This window comes from Channa argus, chromosome 19 (assembly GCF_033026475.1).
Source record: "Channa argus isolate prfri chromosome 19, Channa argus male v1.0, whole genome shotgun sequence".
NCBI lineage: Eukaryota > Metazoa > Chordata > Actinopteri > Anabantiformes > Channidae > Channa > Channa argus.
In genome coordinates this window covers 812,523-839,286 of record NC_090215.1, presented here as the reverse complement: position 1 = coordinate 839,286, position 26,764 = coordinate 812,523, and the positions used below count along the sequence as shown (strand labels likewise).

Genomic DNA, 26,764 nt, shown 5'->3' with positions numbered 1-26,764 from the left:
TGCTTGTAGTATTATAGCACAGTTGATTTGGAGGCAGCAATTAGCCACCTCCACATGTGGGCTCTGACATCTGCTGAATGTAATCTGAGAGAAAATGATAATTGTTCTTCTTTTGCTCTGCCTCACTCATCATATTGTGTGTGCTGAGAAAATAAAGACAAGCACAGGGCACAGCATCAGGCTGGAGCCTGTACATGAGAATGACTGGCAGCTGGGGTGATGTGATGAATCTGAGTAATGCAGCAACAGATAATTAGATGAAAAAAATTAACAATCTGTGGTCTGTAAATGGTGAATAGACACAAGCTCGGCAAAGTGGTCAGTGAATGAAGAAATTGCTTTTCTAGTTACTCCCTGGAAGTGTGTGAGCAACAAAGTGTTTTTTCTGTGACTTCCTGCCATCTTCAGGGACACTTTCATGCTGCTGGACAAGACATTTGACCTCCCCATTGAGCAGACGAACGTAAAGTGAGCCACACATTTCCCCTGTCATGGATAAATATTTCAGAGGGAACTCAACAGTGAACTTTGGCAGCTTTTCCAAGTGCAAAATCACACCTCAATATCACCTTCAAATGGCTGCACAGCTAAAAGGAATATCATGTCACTGAGGGTGCTATACGGAGAGCTTTTTCAGCTTCTCAGGAAAAACATCTTTTCAGAAAAAAACCTCAAAGCCATGTACGATCCCTGGACTTTAAAGGGGTCATTTTTGCTTGGTGAACTCCAAACTCCTTCCGAATGTGACATCCCATTACTCTCCTGCCGGGCATGTTCCAAAGAGGCCCAGCAGGGGGCCAAACAGCTAACAAAAGAATCCCCCACTGGGAAGATTAGCACCACTGTCACAGAGTGCAGCAATAGGAAATGAAAAGAGTAAAACAACCAAACTCCCGCGTGTTTAAGGCAAGTACAGCTTTGAATGGAGCCATCCAAAAGAAATGTCAGTGAATTTCTACCAGTGTGAAGTTAGACAAGGAGAAAGGCTGAGTAAAAGGAATAAGGACCAGGAAGAGACGATGCTCTGCAAACCTTTATCACCATGCAAAAATGAAACATGGCTTCTTCAAGCATGTTTGGGGGAAGGGGGGGGTCTGGCTTCCTCTGCCTTTGGCCACTCGATGCAAATGTGATTGGGCAGCACTGGGCTCCATCAGACAGCCCTGAAGTAATTAGGTTTAGAATGATCATGTGGTGCTCTGAGGTAGACCTTGAAGCAAGGGACATGGGAAGGGTGGTCTATGTGTTCGTGTGTGTGGGTGTGGGTGTGGGTCCGTGTGTGAAGAGGCAGTGTTTCACGATGGAGTTAATTGAATCTGAAATCTTGCTGGCCTGAAATGAGATCCAGCAATGTCTCTCACACTGTGTCTCAGGCAGAGGGCTGCAAACATGACTGAATTCATAAAGCATGTTATTAAAGAGCTGAAATTAAGTGTAGCAGTGCACCCCTCCATACTCTACCAGCCCTTTGACTACTAATGACCCAACCCCAGCGGATTCATACCCAGACCCACCAGTGGGAACCGAAGACTTCTCTCCTCTTTCCATCTCTCCATCCTACCTCCTTTCATCAGCCCTGACACGCCGAACAGAAACTGCATGATTCCTCCTGCTGTTTGATATTTGTTTTTCACTCTTTGAGAAACATGGATTCCACTTTGATGTTATTTTTTTTGTTCTGGCCTGGATTGCTTTGATCAATCAGAGAAAGGTTGTTCTAATGCAAGTCAACACTCAGAGGACAGGTGGATTTGAAAATAATGAGATTAGATCATACAAAAACATACACAGTCATCTGAGAATCTCATTTTTGTCTCATTTAGTTTTTTTCTAAACACTTCAACTAAATCTATAATGCCCTCTGTAATAACTCAGATGATAGGTATGTTTTAGTCTGAGGAAGACAAGAAGGATGCTGAATTGGAGATGCAAATCCTGTTTAATGTTACTGAAACAGAGGTGAGAAATGCACATGGGAGAACCTGTTTATTCCCACTATGTGCTGTGCAAATGATTGGGCTGCCTGTAACTGTAGGACTCATTGCTAGTCTGCTCAGCCAGTCACAAGGCTTAGCATGTAATGAAATAGAGGTCTTTGGCTGAAATGACCTTTCCTATCCACTGAGTTCCTGCCTGCTGATGTGCACACACCCAACGTGAGTGAGAAGATTGAGAGTGGGACAGAGAAAGAAGATGGGAAAATTGCTTTTAAATTACAAAGGTAATATCAATCGATGTTGAATTACGGTTCTGATTTTCATCAAAGGCAACCAGTTAAAGCCAGGAACCATAATTGCTCTTGTTCTGTCAACGTCTCGACATGTGTTGTGCATGAAAAGTAAAAATGTTTACTTTTATTTCTGCTTTTCCACCTTTGTTTCTTTCCTACTCTGATCATTTTTGTACAGTCTTTGGTGAACAAAACTTAGGTGGTCAGAGAAATTGTTTCTTTTCATAGCTGGATCAGGAGTTTATTCCTCCTTGGGGCTGTTGTCAAGGAGTCTTAAGCTGGCTCTCACTGCCATAATAACATGGGACAGGAGAGAGGTGGACAGTGCTGTGTTAAAGTTCAGTCTAATATAGGACATACTGCAGCTTTTTATGCAATGAGGTTATATGATGTTACAGTAGTAGAACTGTAGAAGCAGTCCTGCATTATTATTATTATTATTAGTATAATTATTATTATTTCATTTAACTATTTAAGACCTGCAGAGACCCCCTGTACTCTTTCATCGTCCCTTTTCTCACAAACAATGTCGCTTCCTCTGTCTTTGTTTCCATATTCCTCTTCCCTTATAATTCTCTGCCTACCTGGAGATCCATTGTTGCATTAATAGGAAGTTCTCTCTCGTTTTCCTCTAAATGATGGGAGAGATGTACATTAAGGATCAGCAGATCTCTTCTCTCCTTTTTCCAACAAACTCAAATACAGCGCTCTGGCTGTGTGTCATGCATGTATTTTAAAGTCAGGTGTTCACGAGACAGAAAACCTTCCTCTCTTCTTCCCTCACCTGTACTTTATGTTGGGATCATGGAAATGTTGGGAATCAGGCAACTGAGCATTACGCAAAACATCTCTCTCCAGACTCATTGGCATGTAAATGAGTTGAAAGACAATTATGAGAAGCAAGGCTAATCAGAACCGAAAGTACACGAAAAGAAGCCTGACGAACGAAATTAATTTATGAGGTAATATTGTGTCATGACAATAACCATAAGTAGTTTCCTCTCACCTACACATCCTAATGAGTAAAAATTGCAGGAGGTGAAGCAGCTGTAAATACAGCATCAAGAAGGTTATCTGTGCAAGTCTCTTTGTCTGTGAGTTTGTGCATAGCAGTGCATTTATTACAAAGTTCAGGTTCGCTTTTTTACCAGTTCCATATCCCATCCATAAAGGAGGGGAACTGTCTTTGGGATGCAGCAGCAGCATACAGTATCTGTGGATACAGAGAGCAGCAGTGATCGAATTAGGAATGCAGTGTGTCATACAAAATCTAGGTCACAGTCTGAACCATCCACTCTAGCTCTTCCACTGACAAACCACAGCACCGTCTTCTGTCTGTTTTCCCCATCTCCATTTCTGTATGTGAGTGTGGGCTTCTTTGGTTTGGCATTAGCCTTTTACTGAGGGTGTGTTCATTATACTCATCCGAACCTACACATTCATTTTACCACCAATTCAGAAGGCTTCCTCAATTCTGTTTAACCAGGTAGAGTGGCCAGCTCATAAACTCTGTGGATTCATTAAAGCCCCTTTCAGACATACACTGGAATTAAGATATTTTTCAGACTTTCTCTGAGGTGGATGTATGTGTGAATGCAAACGCCCAAGTCTGTTGCCCCTGACATTACTCTGATTTTATCGAGCCAGCTCCCTAGTGCAAAGTCCGGATTATCTCCAATCGAGCTAATTTGTGAATAGAGGAGGTAATACTCTAGAGAATGAGAGAAAGCGAGAGAAAGCGTCATATCCTCCCCCCTGCTTGAAGCAGCTGCCATGCAAGGTGCTTCACCTGACTCACCAGGATCAACTTGGAGTTCAATGTCTTGCCCAAGGACACTTCGACACGTAGGCGAGACAGGAGATCAAACCACTGACCCTCCGTGGATGACTGCCTTACCAATTGAGCTACAGCCGCGATTAGTATCTCTTCACAAGTCAGAACACATCTCGCACAAACTATCTCCCTGTGTTGTCTACATGTCTGAAAGGGAAACTCCTAACAAAATTCAGGACCTGACCCTCCTGATATTCTCCTGATAGTTAATCATATGAGGGGTTGTTGTTCTGCCCCCTTTTTTCTTTTTGGAGACACATGCTTTGTTCTGTGAACAACTGTTGAATCTCGGAAGTGATAGGAGAACAACATTTTTAAGTGTTAGATAGATGGTTTCTTAGGCCACCTCCTTTGTTGAGAAAGGGTCCCAGTCTAGCATACAGTGTGTTTTTTCCGGGTTTGAAATGTACAGGGATGTGGTGTTTATTAAAAAAAAATCTTATAAGTTTCTCAAAAATGCTAGCAGCATATGGAATAACAATGCTATTCAGTTTGCTCGTCTTTCCTGTCTTTTGTGGACGTGCTCCATCTGGATCTTTTTGTGCCTTTGACAAAGGTCCTGTTTGGGGTAGCCGCAGGTTAGAAGCCACTGAGAAGGCCTTCTGGATGGGCGGTCAAACGTTTTTGGCAAACTAAATGCAAGTCCATTGGCCAGTGCACAGCAATTCTGGGATAACCATGACCTGGATGACTGTGAGTTTTCACAGACAGTTTGTATAGGGAATGTTATGCTCAGGATTATGTTCCAATGGATTGTATTATTAGAAATGAAGTGCAACATTTACTGTATTATCAGAAAGTGTCGTTGAAAGGCACAGGACTGTCAAACAACAGTGTAAGTTACACTGTTTTGGTAAAGTTTTGGCAAGAAAAGGACTTCGGTTAGGGGTAGAGAAAGACAGTGATTGTTTACATGCACGTTATTTTTGATGCAAAATACTTTTTTCGGTAAGCCAGACCCAAATATGTCCCTAACCATAATCATAAGTTTTAAGAGTCTAAACACGCATAAATGGTTTAATAACACTGTAGTCAATGCTGAAGTCAAACAAACAAAAAAGTGTACTAGAGTTTGTGATAACACACATGTATAAGTTTAGTAACAATGTATGTGTATGTGACTTGCCATTGACAGTAGAGTGATTAGCAAAATATCTTTATGGAGTCTCATATCTATGAGTTATCTCAAGTAGTATAGAACATGGGAGACATAAAGTTTTTCAAATGTGTTTTTCTTTCTTTATGCATGTTCAATTAGGTCATGGTTGTTGATTTTCGAATGATGATGTCGAATTTAGTCCCCGTCACTTAAAGGCTATAATTCACTGGAAGTAGTGTAAAGTTTATCATTTTAGCTGCAGAACTATGGTTCTGATTCTAACTTTTAAAGAGTTTGTTCTTCAAATGAGACCAATAAAAGGGAGCTAAAATTTACAGAACTTCAAAGAATTGTTAAATATAATAAACAGAATATTCAGTGTTTTTATTCAAGTAGCTTGTTCAATGAACTAATAGAATTTAATTTTCAATGCAGCTTTATTTATATATCACCAAATCAATAAAATCACTATCAAGCACTATCCATAAAATCAATTAAAAGAAACAGTAAACACAGTCATGAATCTATTCATTGAGACTTTTATGCCAACTAGATTACAGTCAAGCGTTCACAGAATCCATTGCTGCACTCAATCTGCAATTCCAAACTCAGCAGGCTGTGCACATTAAGTAATTTATTGCACTACAACTGCAACTCAGATCCTCAGTCTGTTAATGTTTTTAGTTAAGCACATGTTGAAGACCTGTCATGTTGTTTGTGCCCATGCATGTGTCCTTAAATATAAGGTTTAAAATTTTAATCACTGTCCCATTTTGTACATTCTCAAATTTACAAACCACATTGGTCTTTGTCAACTATATCCTCAACTGAATGACTAATATTAAAGATGAAGCTAAACTAAGCTTGTGTTTATGGCAGATACCACAAGTGTGTGTCATAGTTGTGGGAATGTTAATGTTCTGCACTTATATAGTGCTTTTCTACCTATTGGCACTCAAAGCGCTTTACAGTGCTTCTTATTCAGCCATTCACACTCACAATCACACACTGATGGCACTCACCGGGGGCAACTAAGTTGGGGTTCAGTGCCTCGCTCAAGGATCGTAAGATCAACTGCAGGATTGGTGGATGACCGCTCTACGTTCCCTGCGCCGCAGTCGCCCATATGTCTAAATTAATTTGTGAGGAACATTTATGTAAAAGTGACCAATGTTGAAGACAACAATGTTATATATTAACTACCTGTCTGAAAATAGCAAAGAACCCCCCCACCCCTCCAGAAAAGACAAGTGGCTCTAGGCTATACTGAAATTTTCTCCTTAAACAAGCGTAACCTTTTACCAGATACATTTTTTAACAAACAGTGAGCTAATGTGGAGCTTTACAATGTTGCTTAAAACTCACCCGTTCACACACCGATGACAGCAGCTGCCATCCAAGGTGGTCAATAAACCTCACACCAACTTGGGGTTCAGTGTCTTACCCAAGCACACTTTGACATGTAGCCAGGAGGAACTGGGAGCCAAACCATTGACCCATACCAACTACTCAAACTGCACTACAGCCAAATTTACTACTTACTGCCTCCCACTAACATTCTGAAACATTACAATTGTAATAATATTTTTTTTAATAAATATTTTGTGCTTTCGGCTTATCCCGTGAGTTCAGGGTCACCACATGTTGATTTGGCACAGTCTTTTTTTGTTTCTTATGCTGGATGCCCTTCTTTATGCAACGCTCCCCAATTTCTACTTGGCTTGGGACCAGCACTGCACAATTGTAATAAAATATAATAAACATAATTCAATAATAAATCATCTAGCCACCAATCCCCAAACTTAAAGTATGCATGTCATTGTTTCACGGTAACACGATACCATGCTTTACACAAAGTTAAAAATCAAAGTTGGAATTTTGGCTAAACAAAGCACGGTTAGGAAAATTGAAAGGTGTAAATGAGTTAATTGTTGACAAAGGGAGTGTTTTCCCCCACTTCTTCACCGTGTGCTTCTGCCTGAGTTGTGGCTTGCCAAGATGTTTGGCAGCTGATGTGTTTGTTTGTGTGTAGAGTGAGAGAAAGTATACTGAGAGATTATGTGTAATATGTGGAAAATGTGGAATGCATGTCAGCAACTCAAATAACTTTATATTATTATGCTTGACTGAAATGCGCACACACATTCACACACACACAATTCATAACTCATCTCAACAGTTGAACTTTTCTGTAAATTGTCCTTCAGAGACTACTACCTCAGTGCCTTGATACACTTTAACCAATGGATGTATGAATGTGTTTGGATGCTTTATTTGTGTTGTAAGGAGATGCTTTAATCAGGGTGTCAGGAATTTGAGACGTTACTCTAAGTGTGTCCAAAAACTCCCCTCCCATCTCTCCATCTCACACACGTGAACATGCATACGCTCACACACACACATCTCAGTGATTTATGGGAAAAATTAAAGACAATCATGTTGGGCTGGTCTTCGTCCTTTCTGTTGCACAGACTATTTTAAAAGCCAAGCTCTCCCTTGATATACAGGCACATACATATGACATAATATACCCACACACTCGAGCACAAACACTCACAGAGATGCTTATTTGTACCTGTTTTGCTTAAATATAAATTATTGGCACAAAGAGTAAAGCGTATGAATGTTGTTTTTTCCATCTTGCCGATATGAACTCCCAACACATGGAAAACTGTTAGTTGTACATAGATACTCACTCTCCCAAACATAAATATTTTTTCAGTTCAACAGTCGCTTTGATCATGATAGTTGCTAGTTTAAAGGCAGATAATATCCTTACTCATTCACTCTGATGTAATTATAGCATCTCGGATGTCTGTCTTTCTTGCTGATTTTTGTCTGGTCTCTGTGGTTAGAAAGATAATTTCTTATCTAACCATATTAGTTTTATTTAATCTACCATACCCTTTCATTCTCTCTGTCTCTCTCTCTCGCTCTCTCTCATACACACACACAGAAACACACACACACACACTCGACACACCCACACACATTTCATGCTAAACTGTTTCACATCTTCAAACATCATCTAAGACAAATAAAACAGTGAGCAAAGATTACAGTTTGAAATGATTGTTGTATTCACTGGGACATAAATGTGCTACACTGATTTAAAAAAAAAAATGTGGCTGCTGTAGCACAAGACCAGTCATCCATGAACCCCAGGATTGGTGATCCACATGTCAAAGTGTCTGTAGGCAAGACACTGGAACTCCTGTATCAGCACCATCCTGTATGTTCTGTTCAACAACAATTTCCAATGGGGATCAGTAAAGTATTCATAATATTAAATTCCAAAAACACTACAGTCAATAAATCTGACCTGCCATAACTGAGGGCAAGCATGTATTCTGCTCTCTACTAGAGAATTCTGAAAGAGAATTTCAGGTCATCAATGTGTGAGTTGAAGATCGACCATTACTGGATTATGCAAACAAAAAAATTTAACAAAACAGCATAAGATTAAGTGGAGTATGAAATGACCCAAAAGAAATCAAATTAAATCCTGATTTTAACAGTTATTTTAATTTTTAGTTCAGTTTGCAGGGGCCCTGGTGGCTCAGTGGTAGAGCATTGGGTAAGGATGCAAAAGTCCATGGGCTCAAATCCCACCTCAGCAGGTGTGGCCTAACCCAGCCAACAAGACCCGTCCTTGTGCTGGGTTGAATGGGAGGGTTGCACCAGGAAGGGCTTCTGGCATAAAATCAGTGTGCGGAACACGTTCTGCTATGGCGACCGCTGAAGCGACAAGCCAAAAGCTTTTGCCTTTGTTTATGTTAGATGTAGTTTGAAGATGTGAAAAAGTAAAAAATTGATACACACAACTAGAGAAGGATGGAGTCCAATATTTTTTACAGCACTGTACATTTATAAGAGAATTGTGATGAGAAAAAAAGGTAAAGGCTGATGAAAAATAAAAATACTAACCTACAAATGACCGTCATGTGTAGGCCCGACTATCTACTGAGAGAGCTTTCAGGAGTGCTCGCTATTGCTGATTACAAAGCACCCAATGCTAACGTTAGCACAGCTCTCTCTCAGCTCAGTGAAGACATACCAAGCAGGCTACAGCTCATCCCCAGGGAGCCTTCATTATATCTTGGGATTTCAATCAGGCCTGTGTAAAGACTTTCTTACCCGAGTTTGAGCAATATATGAAGTAGCCTACGAGTGGGAATAAGACATTAGATCAAGTCTACTCAAACGAGAAGCAGGCATACAGAGCTATATCCCTCCCCCACCTCGGTATGTCTGACCACATCTCACTGATTATAGTCCAGCTTATAAACCCCTCAGTAGGAGAACTAAACCAGCCGTGAGGATTGAGAATTCCTGGTCTGGGGAAGCATTTTATCGGATGCAGGATTGTTTTAAAAACAGAGATTGTTCTGTTTTTGAACAGCTTTAGCTGCACGAATACAAGCACTGTTTTACTTTAAGACCTGCACGGATAATTTCATAGTGGACAAGCTAATCAGGTTTTACAACAAAAGGAAACTCTGGATGATGACAGAGGTACAGTCACTCATGAGATCTTGCAACTCTGCCTTCAAAGCAGGGGACTGAGACCAGTACAGAGTAGCCAGGGCAGGAGTCAAAGCTGCTAAGATGGAGTATAGGGAAAAGATTGAAAACCATCTGACTGATAACAGAGGCAGGTGTGGCAGTGCTTACAGCACATCGCAAACTACAAGGGCAACAAGTCAGAGGCAGCAAATTAAGTCTCGCTGGTAGAGGAACTAAATTGCTTGTTCGTCCGCGGAAAGATCTTACTTGTCTCCTCTGACCTCACAGTCTGCCAACACCCACCCACTTATCTTTCAGGAACATCAAGTGAGAAAGGTGTTGAAGGCTGTAAACCCTCACAAAGCGGCTGGACCAGACGCAGTACTGGGTAAAGACCAAAAGGCCTTTTCTGAGCATTTGTTAGGGGTCCTTAGAAGAATTTTAAAGACCTCCCTCAGATTGGCCAGGCTGAAAGCAGCCATGACCAATCCTTTCCATAAAAATATGACCATAAGCTTATTAAATGACTACAGAACTTTAGTAATGAATTACTTTGAGAGATTAGTCCTCCACCACCTCAAGTCCAATCAACCCCCCAAACATTGATAAACATCAGTTTGCTTACAGAGCAAACAGGTCAATAGCAGATGCCATCATCAGTGCTTTTCATAGTGCCGTGAGCCACCTAGAACAACCAGGGAACTACAGGACGCAGGATGCTTTTTATTGACTTTTGTTTCAATTCAACTTAAATTCAACTTTATTTATATAGCGCCAATTCACAACAAAGTCATCTCAGGGCACTTTACAGAATAAAGTCAAGATTATAAAGATGTATAGAGAGAACCAAACAATTCCCCCTGGAGCAGGCCACAGGCAACAGTGGAGAGGAAAAACACCTTTACGCTGGATGCAACCATCCCTAATTTCTACTGAGCTCAGACCGGCACTGCACAGCTGGGGATGGGAACGGGCTATTAGGGGTTCACTGTCTTGCCCAGAGACACTTCAAAATTTAGCCAGGTCCAGAGATCGAACCACTGACCCCGTGGTCCGTGGACAACTGCCTTTACCAACTGAGCTACAGCCTGATCAAAAATAACTCCAAGCTTCCTTGCAGTAAGCCAGACTTATGCCATCTAGGTTAATGATATGGTTAGACATCATATTTCTGAGATTTGTTTGAGCTCGAATACTATGACTTCAGTTTTGTCTGAGTTTAGAAGTAAAAAATTATGGGACATCCAGGTCTTTATGTCTTGTAGGCATGCTTGAAGCTTGATTAACTGATTATTTTCATCTGGTTCGTGTGATAGATATAGCTGGGTATCATCAGCATCAGCATGTTCCAGTCTCTGTAATAATATGTTGTGATCAATTGTATCAAATGCAGCAAGATCTAACAGAGCAAGTATAGAGATGAGTCCATTATCTGAGGCCAAGAGAAGATCATTGGTGACTTTTACCAGTGCTGTTTCTGTACTATGATGAACTCTAAATCCTGACTGAAAGTCTTCATCTAAATTATTCCTGTACAGGTGGTCACATAATTCTTTTGCAACTACTTTATCAATTATTTTAGAAACAAAGGGAATCTCCCCTTTGTTTCTAAAATAATTAAAAAAAGTAGGAATCTCCCCTTTGTTTCTAAAATAATTGAAAAAGTAGTTGCAAAACAATTATGTGACCACCTGTACAGGAATAATTTAGATGAAGACTTTCAGATATTGGTCTGTAATTGGCTAAAACACCTGGGTCAAGACAGGGTTTTTTAAGTAATGGTTTAATTACAGCCACCTTATAGGCCTGTGGTACATAGCCTGTTTCTAAAGGTAGATTGATGATATCTAAGACAAACGTATCTATTCAGGGTAAAGCTTCCTTGAGCAGCTTAGTTGGAATAGGGTCTAGCAGACAGGTTGTTGGTTTAGATGAGGTAATAATTGAAGTTAGCTCAGAGAGATCTATGGGTAAAAAGCAGTCTAACAGGGATTGGGGCCTTATCGATGACTCTAACACTGCTGTACATGAAGACCTATCTGTAATATTTGGGGGTAGAATCTGGTGGATTCTTTCTCTAATAGCTACAATTTTGCTCATAAAGAAAGTAATGAAGTCATTTCTGCTCAAAGTTAAGGGAATAGTAGGCTAAACAGAACTATGGCTCTTAGTCAGCCTGGCTACAGTGCTGAACAGAAACCGGGGGTTGTTCTTGTTTTCTTCTGTTCTGCTTTTCTGGCATCACTGAGAGCTTTTTCGTACATGTTTAAACTATTTTTCCAGGCTAAATGAGATTCTTCTAAATTTCTGGAATGCCACTTGCTTTCTAACTTTCATGTTGCCTGTTTTAAGTTGCGTGTTTGCGAACTATACCATGGAGATAACCTCTTCTGGTTTACTGCCTTCTTTTTCAGAGGGGCAACACTATCGAGTATTGTAGATAGTGAGGCAGCAGAATTATCAGCAAGACAAACAACTTGTGCAGGAGTAACATTAAGGTGGCTACTTTCCATTGTATTGACATATTTTGAAGCAAATGAATGAAAGAATAATTTCTTTAAATTTGTTGACAGCTTTTTCACTTAATCACCTGCTATAGTGGAATTTTTCCCTCACTGCTATATAGTCAGTTATTGTAAATTGAAATGTTATTAGAAAATGGTCAGACAGAAGAGAGTTGTGAGGAAATATTCCTAAATTATCTGCTTCAATTCCATACGTAAGGACAAGGTCTAAGGTGTGACTGAATCAGTGAGTGGGTTTATTTACATTTTGGGAAAAACCAATTGAATCTAATAATAAATTAAACGCAGTGCTCAGGCAGTTACTGTCAGCATCTAAATGAATGTTAAACTCACCAGCTATAATGACTTTATCTGTACTAAGCATTAAATCAGATAGAAAATCAGAAAATTCAATCAAAAACTCTGAATAAGGGACTGGAGGACGGTACACGATAACAAATAATAGTGGTTTTTGAGTTTTCCAGTTTGGGGATGAAAGTTTAAGACTAAGGTTCTCAAATGAGTTATAGATATGTTTAGGTCTAGGGTTTATTGATAAGCTACAATGGAAGATTGCTGCAACTCCTCCACCTCGGCCTGTGGTTCTAGGAACATGATAATTAATCTGACTTGGGGGGGGTTGACTCATTTAAACTGACATATTCTTTGTGCTGCAACCAAGTTTCACTAAGACAAAATAAATCGAATTGATGATCACTTATTAAGTCATTTACTAACAGAGATTTAGAAGAGAGAGATCTGATATTTAATAATCCACATTTAATCGTTTTGGGGTTTTGTTCTGTAAGAGGAGTAGTCTTAACTTTTATTAGGTTATTATGATTAACTCCTCCTATTGTCGTTTTAGTTTATTCAATTTAGCTGGTCGGGGAACAGACACAGTCTCTATAGGTATGTGGGAGTTGTGGGGGGGTGACGGTTGTAAGGACACTGCAGAGAGGTGTGTAGGACTGGATCTCTGCATCCTAGGCTCAACTCTGGATTGTCATACTTTTGGTTGTCTAATAAAACCAGCCATATTTCTTGATAAGAAAGCTTCACCATCTAAAGTAGGATGGATGCCATCTCTCCTAATCAGCCTAGGTTGTCCCCAAAAACGTTTCCAATTGTCTATGTAGCCCACATCGTTTGCTGGACACCACATAGACAGCCAGCGCTTGAATGACAACATGCAGCTGTACATTTTGTCACTGGTCAGATTTGGCAGGGGTCCAGAGAAAACTACAGAGTCCGACATTGTTTTGGCCAAGTTACACAACTATTAAACATTCATTTTAGTGACCTAATATTTGCCCCCAGAAAGACTGCTGGAGTCTCTAACTCCACGTTTCTGACTATAGAGCTGCCAATGACCAGAGTTTTTTCTCAGCGGGTTTGTCGCTGTGTGGGGAAAATTGATTAGAAACGTGAACCGACTGGTGGTGAACCTCGGGCGTCTGTTTAGCATTAGATGTCTTACAAACCGTCACTCAGCCGGACTGGCTTCCCGGCTGCTCGGGAACTGCCGTGGGACAGCTAACAGAGGCTAGGCTAGGTTGGCCCGCACCAGCTAGCTGCTAAGTTAGCAAAGCTAATATAGGTGAAATGTGGAATTCGTAAACGTTAAGCTGGTTATGTTTAACAAGAGCAGGTGCTTGTGTAATACAAACGTATGTTACGACTCAAGTATCAATTCGTGTGCGAAGAAATCACTTATTTAAGTAAAATAAGAGTTGCAATTAATCAGTAAACAGTCCTTCGGTAGAAACCCAAGAGTGTGCAGAAACAGGAAGTGACGCAATACGCTTACCGCACGAGTCCGCACGAGTCCACTAAACAGCATACGGGATTTAGGTTCAGAGGCTCTTGGTGTGATGCTCAGCAAATAATGTCATGCTGAACACCAGCAAAACAAAAGAGATAGTAATGGATTTCAGGAGGCGGAGAGGAGATATTGCCCCACTACAGATAAACAGTGACTGCGTGGACAGTCACTTACTGATGATCTAGCGTGGACCATCAACACGTCAGCAGTAGCGAAGGTGAAACAGAGACTTCATTTCCTCAAATTGCTGCCGGAAAACCACCTTGAGGCCAAAGTACTGATGACTTTCTATCACTTCCAAATAGAAAGCATATTAGTGTACTGCATTACAGTGTGGTATGCCAGCTGTACAGCGGCAGACGGGAAAGCCCTGCAGAGAGCGATAAAAACAGCAAAGAAAATCATTGGTTGCCCCCTGCTTTACTTGGAAGACATTGCCAAACTCTGCTGTATCACCATGGCAAAAAAGATAGTGTCGGACCCATCACACCCTGCCCAGTCTCACTTTAACTTTCTGCCCTCTGGCAGGAGGTACAGTAGTCAGACAAGCCGAACATCCATGAGACTATTACACTCTTAAACTTGAAAGAGCGATTTTAAATGGACAGTTTTAACTCTCATGGTAAAGTGCAATGCGTGTGTACTGAGATTCTCTCTTTTATTCTATTTTTTGTTGTTTTTACTTGAAGAGTGGGTGACCTGTCATCTTAATGTGATCATTTTTATTTGTATTTAAAAATGCATTGATGGGAGCTGCCCCACAGAATTTAGTCGTACAACTGTATGAGCAACGACAATAGATCATAAGTTTTCGGCTTGTCCCTTCAGGGGTTGCCACAGCGGAACGTGTTCTACACATTGATTTGGCATGAGTTTTTACGCCTGATGCCCTTCCTGCTGCAACCATCCCATTTTGTCCTGGCCCGGGCTGGGTGTGGCTACACCTGGTCGGGTGGGTTCAAACCCGTGGCCTTCTGCATGCCAACCCAATGCTCTACCACTGATCCACCAGGCTCCCTTCTATTGTCAGTGTTTCATTCAAATACAATGATGATCTGAGATGGCATACAATTCTTTAATCTAAACAGTAAAGTATTTTTCTTTTTCATTATTTTGGTGAAAGGCTTTGGAGAGTATCACTGAATCCAAGCGTTCCCTGATGTAGCAGCATCTTCTATGCCCAGCTGGGAGACCTAAGAGGTGTAGAAGTTTCGGATGAAAATACATTTTTTTCCGTCCTGTCCGTTGTGCTCTTCTCCTACTGGGGCGCCACCTGATGTCATGAATAAATGCATGTCATGCCTTCATGGTGGATAACACAGTGCATACCCACTAACCATGAACAATTTCGACTACTAACCTCCCTTCTCAAGTACCTCTCCCCACTGTTCTCTCATACCATTGCTGAAAGAATTATGCCTGGATCCCCTTCAGAGCTGCAACCAATCAACACCAATCAACCAATCAACACAAGCTCCCCCTTTCCTTCTCGGGAGGACATTGATTGGTTCAGCATGCCCAAGCCCTTGTCCGATGAAGCAAACGTGCAGAGATGTCAACTCTCGCTGTGACCTGTCAGAGGCAGTTTCTGTGTAAATGGAAAGAGAATGTGCAGCTGCCTTAAGAGTTTTAAAGCCACATTAAATATCATAAACCCCAAGAAACCATGACTTCAGAGAGGTGTTACCTAACGCAGTCATTGATGGATCTCTGGCTGCAATCTATTTCTTGATACTCTTAAAGGTAAATGCTGTTCTGAAGATGAATCAAATTCTAGATTGGAGTTAAAGGAGGTCTGGCTAAGGAGGTAAAGTGCTGACTGACACCGTTGGTTGTGGATAATGAGTTCCACGGGGATGGAGATAATCGGATGGTGGTGGCTTGAGATTGGGGGAATTACAGGGGAGCATCTTCATTTTCCTCTCTGTGGTTGGTGTCCCTAGAAACCAATAGTGGAAACAACGAATGCCCCTTTAATGCCTATTAACGATTGCTGGGCCACAGTGTGATACTTGAGAGAAAAAAAAAAACTCACTTTTACTTTCTCTGACTGTTTTATTGGATTTTTACAAGGTATCTCTGTGTTTTACTCTGGACAGAGAGTGTTTATGGACCACAGCTGAAACGACACTTAGGTAGCAAGGAGGACACACAGCCTTGCCTTCCTAACAAGCTACTATTAAAATTACATGCCAATGTCAGGGTTTTGCCCAAGGCACAGCACAGTGTAGAAATCATGCACTGCTTCATATTGACATGCCCTTGCATTGGACAGATATGTGGAAAGATAAAAATATATGTTTGTTTGTGTCTGGGTATGTGTAGTAGTCTTAACTCTGTGCTGTGTACTTTTTGCCGTCAATGAGATGAATAATGTTTTTGATTAGTTTCTGAGATGCAATTTTAACGTACTTAATGGATTATCAACATGGAATGTAGCAGGTCAGGCAAATTTATTTTCTTCCTGACTGTAACAGATGCAGTTAAAGGGCTGGGGCTCATACACCACATCAGATCTCTTGTTGGTAACTTTACCCTGGGAAATTCGGTGTAACATTCAGGTTGGCCAAGCAGATGCCATAATGACGCTCCTCGCCTGCCCTCAAAATTATTGTCTCATCATTTACTCAAATTGATTCTTTTCATTCTTTTTGTTTTTTTTTTGAGGGGGCTCATCTGTTCATTCTGCAGGTTTGAATAATGCCAAACGATTTAACAGCCCATTAGACAGGTGTATCAAAAGAAGTTGAATCAGATGATCCATTATATTTTTTGAATCACATAAATTCACTTTGAAAACCACAGGTTTTAGAAAAAATAAACAGTTATTTTTGCTGTTCTCTCTCCAGCAACCTATCAGCAAACCGCAAACTTCTCCACAAAAGTTGTCAAAATATTTGATTCTCTTAAATATACTTCACAGAATAAATGATTGTAACAAATCAAGATGGCTTTGAGGCTCTGCAAATATACTTTTCTTCCTTCTTTAAAAAAGTATTTCTTTGTTTTTGTAGCATCACATAATGGTCTGGGAGGAGAATGTGCATGATTATGATGTGTAAAACATCCACTGCTAGTGGTAGAAACCCTCCTGTTTATGTGATATATATGATTATGGATCATACAGAATGAAGTGCATATTATACTTCTTTTCCAGTAAAAGCAAATAAATACAGTAAAGACAGCAACTGTATGAAAAGTTTTAATTTTATGAAATGTCAGCAGTTTCACACTTTGATTGAACACCCTGATATTTTTTTTAATTTTCAATCCAATAGCTAATCAGACTTTATCAAGACCAAACACTGATGACATGGGGTAACTGTGGATCAGGAGGTAGGGTTCTTGGTTTAATTCCCGGCTCCAACCTGTTACATGTCAAAGTGCCCTTGAGTAGGACATTGAAGCCCAAACTTAGTCGTTCCTGGTGAGAGTTGGCTATTTGCATGTGTGAGTTTGTGTGTTATTATGAGTGCAAATGGATGAATGAGAAGTAGTTTAAAGTGCTTCATTTTTCATTGTCATTCTTTATTTTCTGAGGGCCCTCTGCATTTGTGTTCATCTCTCCTACCTCCTGTTTGCCATAATAAGATTGGCTTAGGAATGGCTCATTAAGCAGGGCTTTGGACTGGTGGACTAAAACAGAAAAAATATCATATATTTATGAGGACATGAATGGTTACAATATTGTTACCTGGCTTGAATAGAGACAATTCACATGTAGCAATTAGTGATCTACACTTACACTGTGATGCAGCCACATTGCAAAAAACTGATCAGACCTTTGGGCCAAACTAGAGTGTATACTGTAGGTACCCCATTGTCATTCTGCCCACGAGTTCCATCTGCCAGTCAATATGTTATTGTCAAGCCTCATCAACTTTACCCTCAAAGCAGCTATCCTGATGCCAACCTTGATCAATGCCAAGGAGCCAATAGAGTTTATAAAAATGTCTGAGTTTCTTTCTTCCCTCCTGACACTGATTAACTCTAAACCATTAATGTTTTTATTGAATTCCTTTTGTTGCTCAAATGAAATACTTATCTTTCAGACACAAGTATGAGGGTCGATTCAGTTTGTTTTAGTTTTTATAGACACGCTCTCTGTTCTCCTGCTGAGAAAATGTTGGCCGTAGAAATATTACTCTCGGATGTGAGTGTCAGCAGAGGTTAGCTGGTTAATCTTGTGTTCCATGATGGTCCCCTCTGGCAGGGTTCTGCTGTTCAAATGAAGAGCAGAGCCACATTGTCAGTGAACCAGTGTGTCCCAAGTGTCGCAGTACTCCTCTAATAGCTTTGGTAGTACTGTCCCTTTCCGCCGCCTCTGCTTTGATGTGGGTCCTCCTTCTCAAGCCACTGGCGATGGGGGAATGGTGTTTCTTATGGGAATAGCTGCATGTCCAGAAGCCTGCGCAGTCCGATCTGCCAATGTTTTTCACAATGACAGATCCTTTTCCGGACTGAAGAAACAGTTGAAGGCAGTGGTTTGTCTCCCCTAAGGCTGTTTTATGTTTTTCAAAGGTTCGGGGAATAAAAAGGCAGAATAGATATAAGAGGTAAAAAGGAAGGTGAACTTTCCTCAGGAACTTAATGAAAGCCCTTGAAGTAAGGTGAAGGAACCGTTATCTGCCCTAGTGATAGATAGCAGGCTTACTATTATTAGCACTCCTAACCCCAGTCTAGAGTTTTATGCCTTACTAGAGACATTACTTGATTAATTAATCAGGTAATGTATTCTATCTGTGCTACAAAATAACCCACATAACTCTTGCTTTGCCTCTCCTGGACTTTCTGCACAACCCCAAACCAGCTTCTCTGACCAGTCCAAAACACATTCCACAGATTACAATGCCAAAGCAGACACTACTCAAGAGAAGTCATTTGCACAAAGGCCCTGACTGCTTTTAATGTAAAGTCGAATAATAAACGTCCGTGAGGGAAACAGTCTCCCATTCCATGAATATTTACTTCCACTGGCCCAAAGTCAGTCTTGTCTGATGTAATTTTTTCAGCTTTTGGAGAAAGTTTTCAAACTGTCAAATAAATCTTTGCTTTGAGGAGGATGAAAATAAACTCAGAGCGAAGCACTGTGCGGCTGGGAGACGGCAGAGCTTAATGCTTTCTCCTGTTTCACTGTCTAAAATAGAGTAGGCCTGTTCAAAAAGCTGTGTGCAACATCGTAATCAGTGCCTTTGTGTACAATTCAAAAACATCTCATAAGATTTTAAAATCATAAAACTAATAATCCAGTCATATTTATGATTATTGTCATTTATTTATTTTATGGTTTTCACTAACTTTACAAACACAGGCCAAAATGATAGTTTTTGATCACTTAAATGTATTTAGTTGTCTTAATTTAAGGTTTGACAGTAATACAAAAAAAAGTAACTAATTATACTTAATTATGGCCATTTTCTGAGGGGGGGGGGGGGGGGGGGGGGGCAGTGGCTCAGTTGCTAGAATGGCCATCCACTGACCATAAGGTTGAAGATTTGTGCCTGGCTCTGTCATGCTGAAGTGTCCATGGGCAAGACACTGAACCCCAAATCTCCCATCCGTATCTGTGCAGCACCAACCCCAAGCCCAGTAAAATTGGAAAGGTTTGTGACAGGAAGGGCATTCATTGTAAAATATTTGCCAAACCAGCGTGCCAATGATACACAGTGGTGACCCATAACTTATTACAGGATAAGCCCAAAGATTTTTATGTATTTAATTATTTTTAATATGAACATTTTTGAGGTTGCATGTTTAAAATGTTTGGTGACTTGCTCGAATTTATTGATGTAAATGTTTAGCCCGTCTTATTTTCCTATTGTAATTTCTTGTGTTGTTCTTGTCATTTCAATATTTGCCTTTAAGATGATTTATAGATAGATGATAAATTCAATGATAATTTATTTGTGGCCCAGGTTGAGCCTCCTGTGCTGCATTAAGCTATTGCATGATAGAAGACTGGCATCTGATATTAGTCTGACCCACAACCAAATTGTTGCAATAAAGTCTCAGCCAGTCACATAATATAGTTGCCTAAATATTGTGTTTATGTTTGTGAGTGTGCAGTTCTGTAAATGTACTGTACTCCTATCGACTGCTTATCATTTTCTCACACCCCTTATTCAGCCAGAGTCTCGTACATTTGTTCAGCAAACACTAAGCTCAGCCAACCAGAAGATTGTACGCTCATTGCTTGTTTTTTTTCTCACCTGGCAGTAAAGCTGTCATAGATTTACTGCCACTAGTGTGTCACTTCTGTCATTAACTTCTGTTTGCAACGCTACCTAGAAAGTTAGAAATGATGCCAGTGAGCTCGACCATTTCCACCACTTACATTTCACCATCTTGCATGTAGTTTGTTCCCTCCTAACTCAAACAGACTCATAAGCTGACACTGCTCCCATCACTTTAAGTAAACTCTACAGCTTGGGGGGGGAATAGGGAGCTTGTCCTCTTATGGAAACGGGAAGCTTTCCGCTTTTTAGACTTCTCTTCTGCAGTCCTGGATGGAGGTTTGGCAGGGAGGGAATTCACTACATTGAGTTATCGTTTGATATGACTTGTTGCATTTTGATTGCATTTATATGAAACCAAGTTATGCTTTTAATAACGAATGGGTGTCCATGGAGATACCTCCTAAGCTGTCTCCCCAGTGCAAACCCAAAATAAAGCTTTGACAGGTTGACACTTTAATTTCCTAGTGAGTATTTCACCTGTATTTTCTGGAGAAAGGACGAGATATGCTACTGTAAAAACACCCATATTGATTTGGCAATTGTTTAAGCCTGGGCCTTAATTAAATTCACTCGACCCTTCTCTTATTCTCAGGTTTGGAAAGCACCGGAGGGATGAGCAGGCGGGAGACAGGATGGAGAGGAAGAGCTCCAGTAAATTTAAAACTGAGGACATGCAGTCATCAGAAGAGGAGACCATGCAGATGAGGCTAGAACAAGAAAGGTAAGTGCTCAGACAGAACCTTAGGTTGCTAAAAGCCTAAACAATTATGCCTCAACTGAACATAAAGAAAAAAGAAAATTAAAAAAAAAAAACACTGCTTACAAGAAAATTAGCAAACTACCTAATTAACAAAATTGCGCAGCCAGGCTGGGGAATTTCTGGGAAAGCACTCAGATGTCAATTTGTGAAATGTCCTTTTCTTTTATATCAGTGCATTAAATAGATCATTTATGGATTGTTGTTGCCTGTGCCATTGAGAGGTGCTGACCTCCTAATGGTGCTCACAGGCCCCTGTGGATTTGGCATGATTGAATGGTGCTCATTATAACAGTGAAATCGATGTAGCTCTGCATTCTCCTGCAGTTCCCCCAAGTTGTTAATTGCCAGGAATATGTTGCTCCATTTTATCCAGCACTCTTGTCTCCATGTCCTCTGGTGTTTGTGGACATCGTGACATCATGATGAGTAAGGCAAAGGTTTTGTGACGTGTGCCTCTACTCTCAGAGACAAGCCCCATTTAATTCTCTCCAGCGGGGAGGATAATATTGGTGGAATTGTGAATGAAAAGACAGCTTGCTTGTCCATTGTTCTCCACCAGCCAAATGAACTCAGTAATCAAACTGCCATTGGTAATGACAGCTAATTGAATAGAAACAATAAGGCTTGATACCGCTCCTTCTCACAGCGAACGGAGAGAAGGATGGATGGCTGTCAAAAATGCATAAACACAAACAAGTGCGCACATTGAAAAACTCACAAAGGACACTTGTGCCTGCTGAATGGAACATCTGGAGGCCTTGCTAAAAAAAAGCTGTAGCACATTTTTTTTGTGTTTTGTTATTCAGCTATGACTGTGGCACCCGCAGTTGGGTGCAAACCCCTCTGGATAAAAAAACCCAGCATAATTCCCTCAGTGCACCCTGGAGACCAGCAGGCCGGGCTCTCCATCCAGATCTGTCTCCTTTGAGCAACTCCCAAACGACTGTCATGCTAAGCAGCAGAATCAACACAGACACACAGTGGGCCTGAGATATGTGGAGTACAGGCCCTCCCCTCTCAGCAAACACACACACACACACACACACACACACACACACACACAATTTAAATCCTTCTCCTTCTTCTCTTTATTCAACGCTGTCAACCAACTCCTTTGTCTGCTACTTTGTCTTGCAGCACATTCTCATTCCCTGTTGAGTTTGTGTCCGTTCTGCATCTGTGAGCACCGGTGCAACTCCCAGCTCCCTGTGCAAAAGGGCAACCTAATTCTTTCCTTCTCTATCTTTTCCAAAATCCCATCACTCAGCAATGCCAGGATTGTCCCTTAGTTAATGGAAAGGGAATCCTGAGGGAAATGATGGTGGATAATAATAATAAACAAACTCGACATGAAACCCAGTCAGTATTCAAAGCTTTAGTGTTCTGAAGGATAACAGCTAAGCAATGCATTTGTTTTTGTACTTTTTTGGTTGTACTACTCTACTACCAAGGTTTTAGTTGATTGAATTCCTCCGCTTAAGGCAAATGCTTCAATTGATTACACCACTCTCACAGAAAACAGAATCATTTCAGAATTATGGATTAGACTATATCAGTTGTACAAAGTTAGTACTCAGACTGCACGCTGTGTCGGCATGGGCTGCAGCCAAATTTTGGCTCGGCTAAGATTAGCAATCTTTAATTGGGGGAGACTGTTTTGACAGGGGCTTTATGTGATTACAGAAGAATAGGTGTCTGAGAAAAGGTGATACTTCATAAATTCATAAAGCCTGTGATACAGATGAATTCATAAAGCCTGCACTTTTCGCCCTGCAATAAGGTAGCTACAGTTACATATTTAAAACTCCGACCATGACATGATTCACACAATTTATGGTTTGGCCTTAATGTCTTTGCAGATACAACTCGTTTATTTTGAGTAAAAGTTTTCACCACTGATATTTTGTCAGGCATCATTGAAAGTGATGGAGAGGAGAGTACATCAAACTTTGACTTCATTACCCAAGCACAGTGCATCCACTTGATGAAGAGTGCTTATCAGCAGCATTTGCTTGTGGACATTACCCAAGACAACCCGGTCTGATTGGCTCATGTTGAGAGGACTGTGGAGAAAACAAGCTCTCTGATTGGACCCTGGGTGCATTGGAGAGCTGCCATGTCTGTGACTGTGGCCCTCATTCATGCAAGGGCATGGGGGAGAAGAGAGAGAAAGAAACAGGGCGGGAGGTGTTGGTAGGTCTTCTATCAGTCTCTGACTTATCTCTGCACATGTTAGCCCTGAAACTATATTTTCCTGGCCAAAATGGGAAACACAAAGCGAACCTGACAATGTCTCTTTTTCATTTTCTGCCTGAACTGAGCGCCACTCCTCTGTCTTTTGCTGTGGCAACTGATTATGATGTCCATTCTCGCTTATCTGCTTGGCTGCAGTTGGCTTGTAATCAGTGTCCAGCACTCGACTGTCCCAGTCCTCAGTCCCACAGCACAGCACATCACTGCTTTTTTTATTTGTCTTTTTTTTCCTTTCTTCATAGAAAGACCACATGCTTTTGTTGTTTGAATTCATGCTGAATCTAGACAAACAACGTGAGCAGTGTTTCTGGAGGTCAGTCAGCACATTTCACTTTTGACAAAAAAGCAACCCTGGAGTAAGCATGAGAATTCCTCCATGCATAAGAGTTCCTAATTAATAATTATAGTAAGTATAGTAATTATGGCATGTTTGGCATTCACACAGATCTGGAATTAGGCTCTCAAAAATGTGTATTTCAGAGGATGTGTTGAGTATATAATTTACATCCTCTGCTCTGATTGGACATTTCATTTCTGACATACCCAACCCAACGTTGGCATTTGTTCTACTTTTTATGTCCTGATAATTAGATAAAGCAGCTAATTCAAATGTCATTGAGCTACCAGTGGCTTGCTATTTGTTCTTATAAGCCCATACATGTGACTTAGTAGGTCCCTGCTTTATGAGCCAGTAGGCATTATTGGAACTGTGTCGTATTTACAGTTTTTTTTTTATAAACACTACAGCGATAGGACTAAGTCGAAAAGCAAACTGGTTAGAATTAAGGATAATGTTGTGGTTTGGATTTAATAAAGTAATCCCCTTTTCTCTTAACTGTTTGCAAATGTCTGGGAAGTGAGGACACCAGTTGCTGGAGATTCAGGAGAGGAAAGTTGTCCCATTCTTGTCTGATGCAGGATTCTAGCTGCTAAACAGTCCTGAGCATTTGTTGTCTGGTTTTTTGGTTTATGATGCACCAAATGTTTTCTATTGGTGAAAGGTCTGAACTGCAGGCAGGGCCAGTTCAGGTGGATGGTCCCTCCCCTCTTTAGTCCACGGTTTCCAAAAGAATTTAATATTTTGATTAATCTGACCACAGAACAGTCTCCATTTTGCCTCAGACCATTTAACTTTTGGCCCAGCGAACACTATGGAGTTTCTAGATTGCGTTGACATATGGATACTTCTTCGCATGATACTTCAACTTACATTTGTGGATTGCACAGCGTACTGTGCTCACACAGCAATTTCTGGTAATGTTCCTGAGTCCATTCAGCGATAGCAAGTAGGTAAGCCTGCCTGTTTTTAATCCAGTGCCACACAAGGGCCCAAAGATCACACATCCAGTTTTGACCTTCAGCTTTGTCCCGTGTGCACATAGATTCCTCCTGATTCTCTGAATGTTTGATGATAATATATACTGTACATGGTGGGATCTTCACAAGTCTTAACAATATTATAAGGAATATTTTTCTGAAATAGTTTCTGCCCTACTTTAAATTCAAGAGTCTTTGCCTCTCTGAAATGCTCCTTTTGTAACAATCCAGTTTTGGTGTTAGACCCAATAAAGGTACTTGACACCACTACTCAGTTCAAATAAGGTTTATTATAAAAATATAGATGGCAAAACAGGATGGAGATGAAGTAGGTCCTCCGACTCGCTAGATGAACTGCAGGCTATGAGAGAGGACACAAAGATGAGTATCTTGACAGTGACTTGTGGGATATGGTGTCTGAACATGAAAAAAAAAACTTACTAGAGTCAGTGAGAGGATGAGCAGAGTCTAGAGGAGACAGATTCTTATGGGGAAGAGTGAAGTATGGCCCTGGTAGAGTAGACAAATCTTGAGATGTAGCGGGGTTGAGTAACTTGAAGATTGGGTAGGGAAAAGGTGGGAAGAGGGAACACTGGGGAAGATGTAGTGGTCTGGATCTGTAACACAGAGGCAGGCCTGGTAGTGAGCATGTGGAACATAGCCGTGGTGAATCTCCAATCCCTGATAGTGCAAAGAACTCCAAAATCCCAATTGGTGATATAATATGCAAACTTTAAAATCGCTTTAGTGATGCAGTGACCTAGTGCAACAGTCTTAGTTCTGGATTCCATAAATCTCTCATGTGACACAAACATGGTTCTCAACATGAGAATTCTTACAGTGGATATTTACTAGCCCTCGATACTTATTGTCAAATGGTACACATGAAAACAAACTTCAGTGGATATTCTTTGGTTAGGTCCTTGATACAGGTTACTTGAACATATGATGGCACACAGCTTCAAAGCCGAGGACACCCGCAGAAAGGGACAGAGAGAGGGACAGAGAAGGACAAAAACAACAAAGAAAACACAAAGAGTTAATGACATACAGTTGTGACAATTGTGGGGTGAGAGGAGAGGAAAGAGGGTCAAGAGGAGGAAAGGAGCTCAGTGCATTGGGGGGTGGGTCCCCCAGCAGTCTAAGCCTATAGCAGCATAACTATAACTAACTATAAGCTTTATTAATAAGGGAAGGTTTTAAGCCTAGACTTAAAAGTAGAGAGGGTGTCTCCTTCCCAAATCTGAACTGGGAGCTGGTTCCACAGGAGAGGAGCTTGATAGCTAAAGGCTCTACCTCCCATTCTACCGTTGGAAATTCTGGGAACCACAAGTAGGCCTGCATTCTGAGAGCGAAGTGGTCTACTGGAATGATATGGTGCTATGAGGTCTTCTATATATGATGGCGCCTGACCATTCAGAGATTTATATGTAAGAGGCAGGGTTTTAAATTCTATTTTAGATTTTATACGAAGCCAATGGAGAGAAGCTAGTGAAGGTGAAATATGATCTCTCTTGCTAGTTCCAGTCAGCACTCTTGCTGCAGCATTTTGGATTAATTGCAGGTTCTTTAGGGAGTTACTGGGGCATCCTGAAAGTAGGGAATTACAGTAGTCCAACCTAGAGGTAACAAATGCATGGACCAGTTTTTCGGCATCACTTTGAGACAGGATGCTTCTAATTTTGGCAATGTTCCGTAGGTGGAAGAAGGCTGTTCTAGAGATTTGTTTATATGTGAGGTAAAGAACAAATCCTGGTCAAAAATAACTCGAGGTTCCTTGCAGTAGTACTGGAGGCCAGACTTATGCCATCTAGAGTAACAATTTGGTTGGACATAATATCTCTGAGATTTTTGGGCCAAAATACTATGACTTCAGTTTTGTCTGAGTTTAGAAGTAAAAAATTGTGGGACATCCAGGCCTTTATGTCTTGTAGGCTTGAAGCTTTATTAGCTTATTATTTTCATCTGGTTCCATAGATAAATATAGCTGGGTATCATCAGCATAGCAGTGGAAATTTTCGGAGTGTTTTCTAATAATGTTGCCTAAAGGAGACATATATAAAGTAAAAAGTATTGGTCCTAACACAGAGCCTTGTAGAACTCCATAGCTAACCTTTGTGTGCATGGAGTATTCATCATTAACATGAACAAATTGAAATCTATCAGATAGATAAGATTTAAACCAACCTAGTGCAGTTCC

The 26,764-nt window shown here is 40.7% G+C and overlaps 1 protein-coding gene across 9 annotated transcripts in view; it reads left to right on the top strand.

Annotated features, from left to right (window-relative positions):
• LOC137104607 (partitioning defective 3 homolog) overlaps positions 1 to 26,764 on the top strand; it is a 343,094-nt gene that overhangs the window by 235,330 nt on the left and 81,000 nt on the right. For 8 of the 9 annotated variants that reach the window (XR_010911721.1, XM_067486037.1, XM_067486038.1 and 5 more), the window contains one exon: positions 20,827 to 20,955. Coding sequence is in view for 8 of the 9 variants with exons in the window: in XM_067486037.1 (XP_067342138.1) it covers positions 20,827 to 20,955 (129 nt within the window). In the remaining variant the exon portion in view is untranslated. Of the gene's footprint in view, positions 1 to 20,826; positions 20,956 to 21,800; positions 22,037 to 26,764 lie in introns of those variants that run through there. The other variant, XM_067486043.1, reaches the window with a different exon arrangement.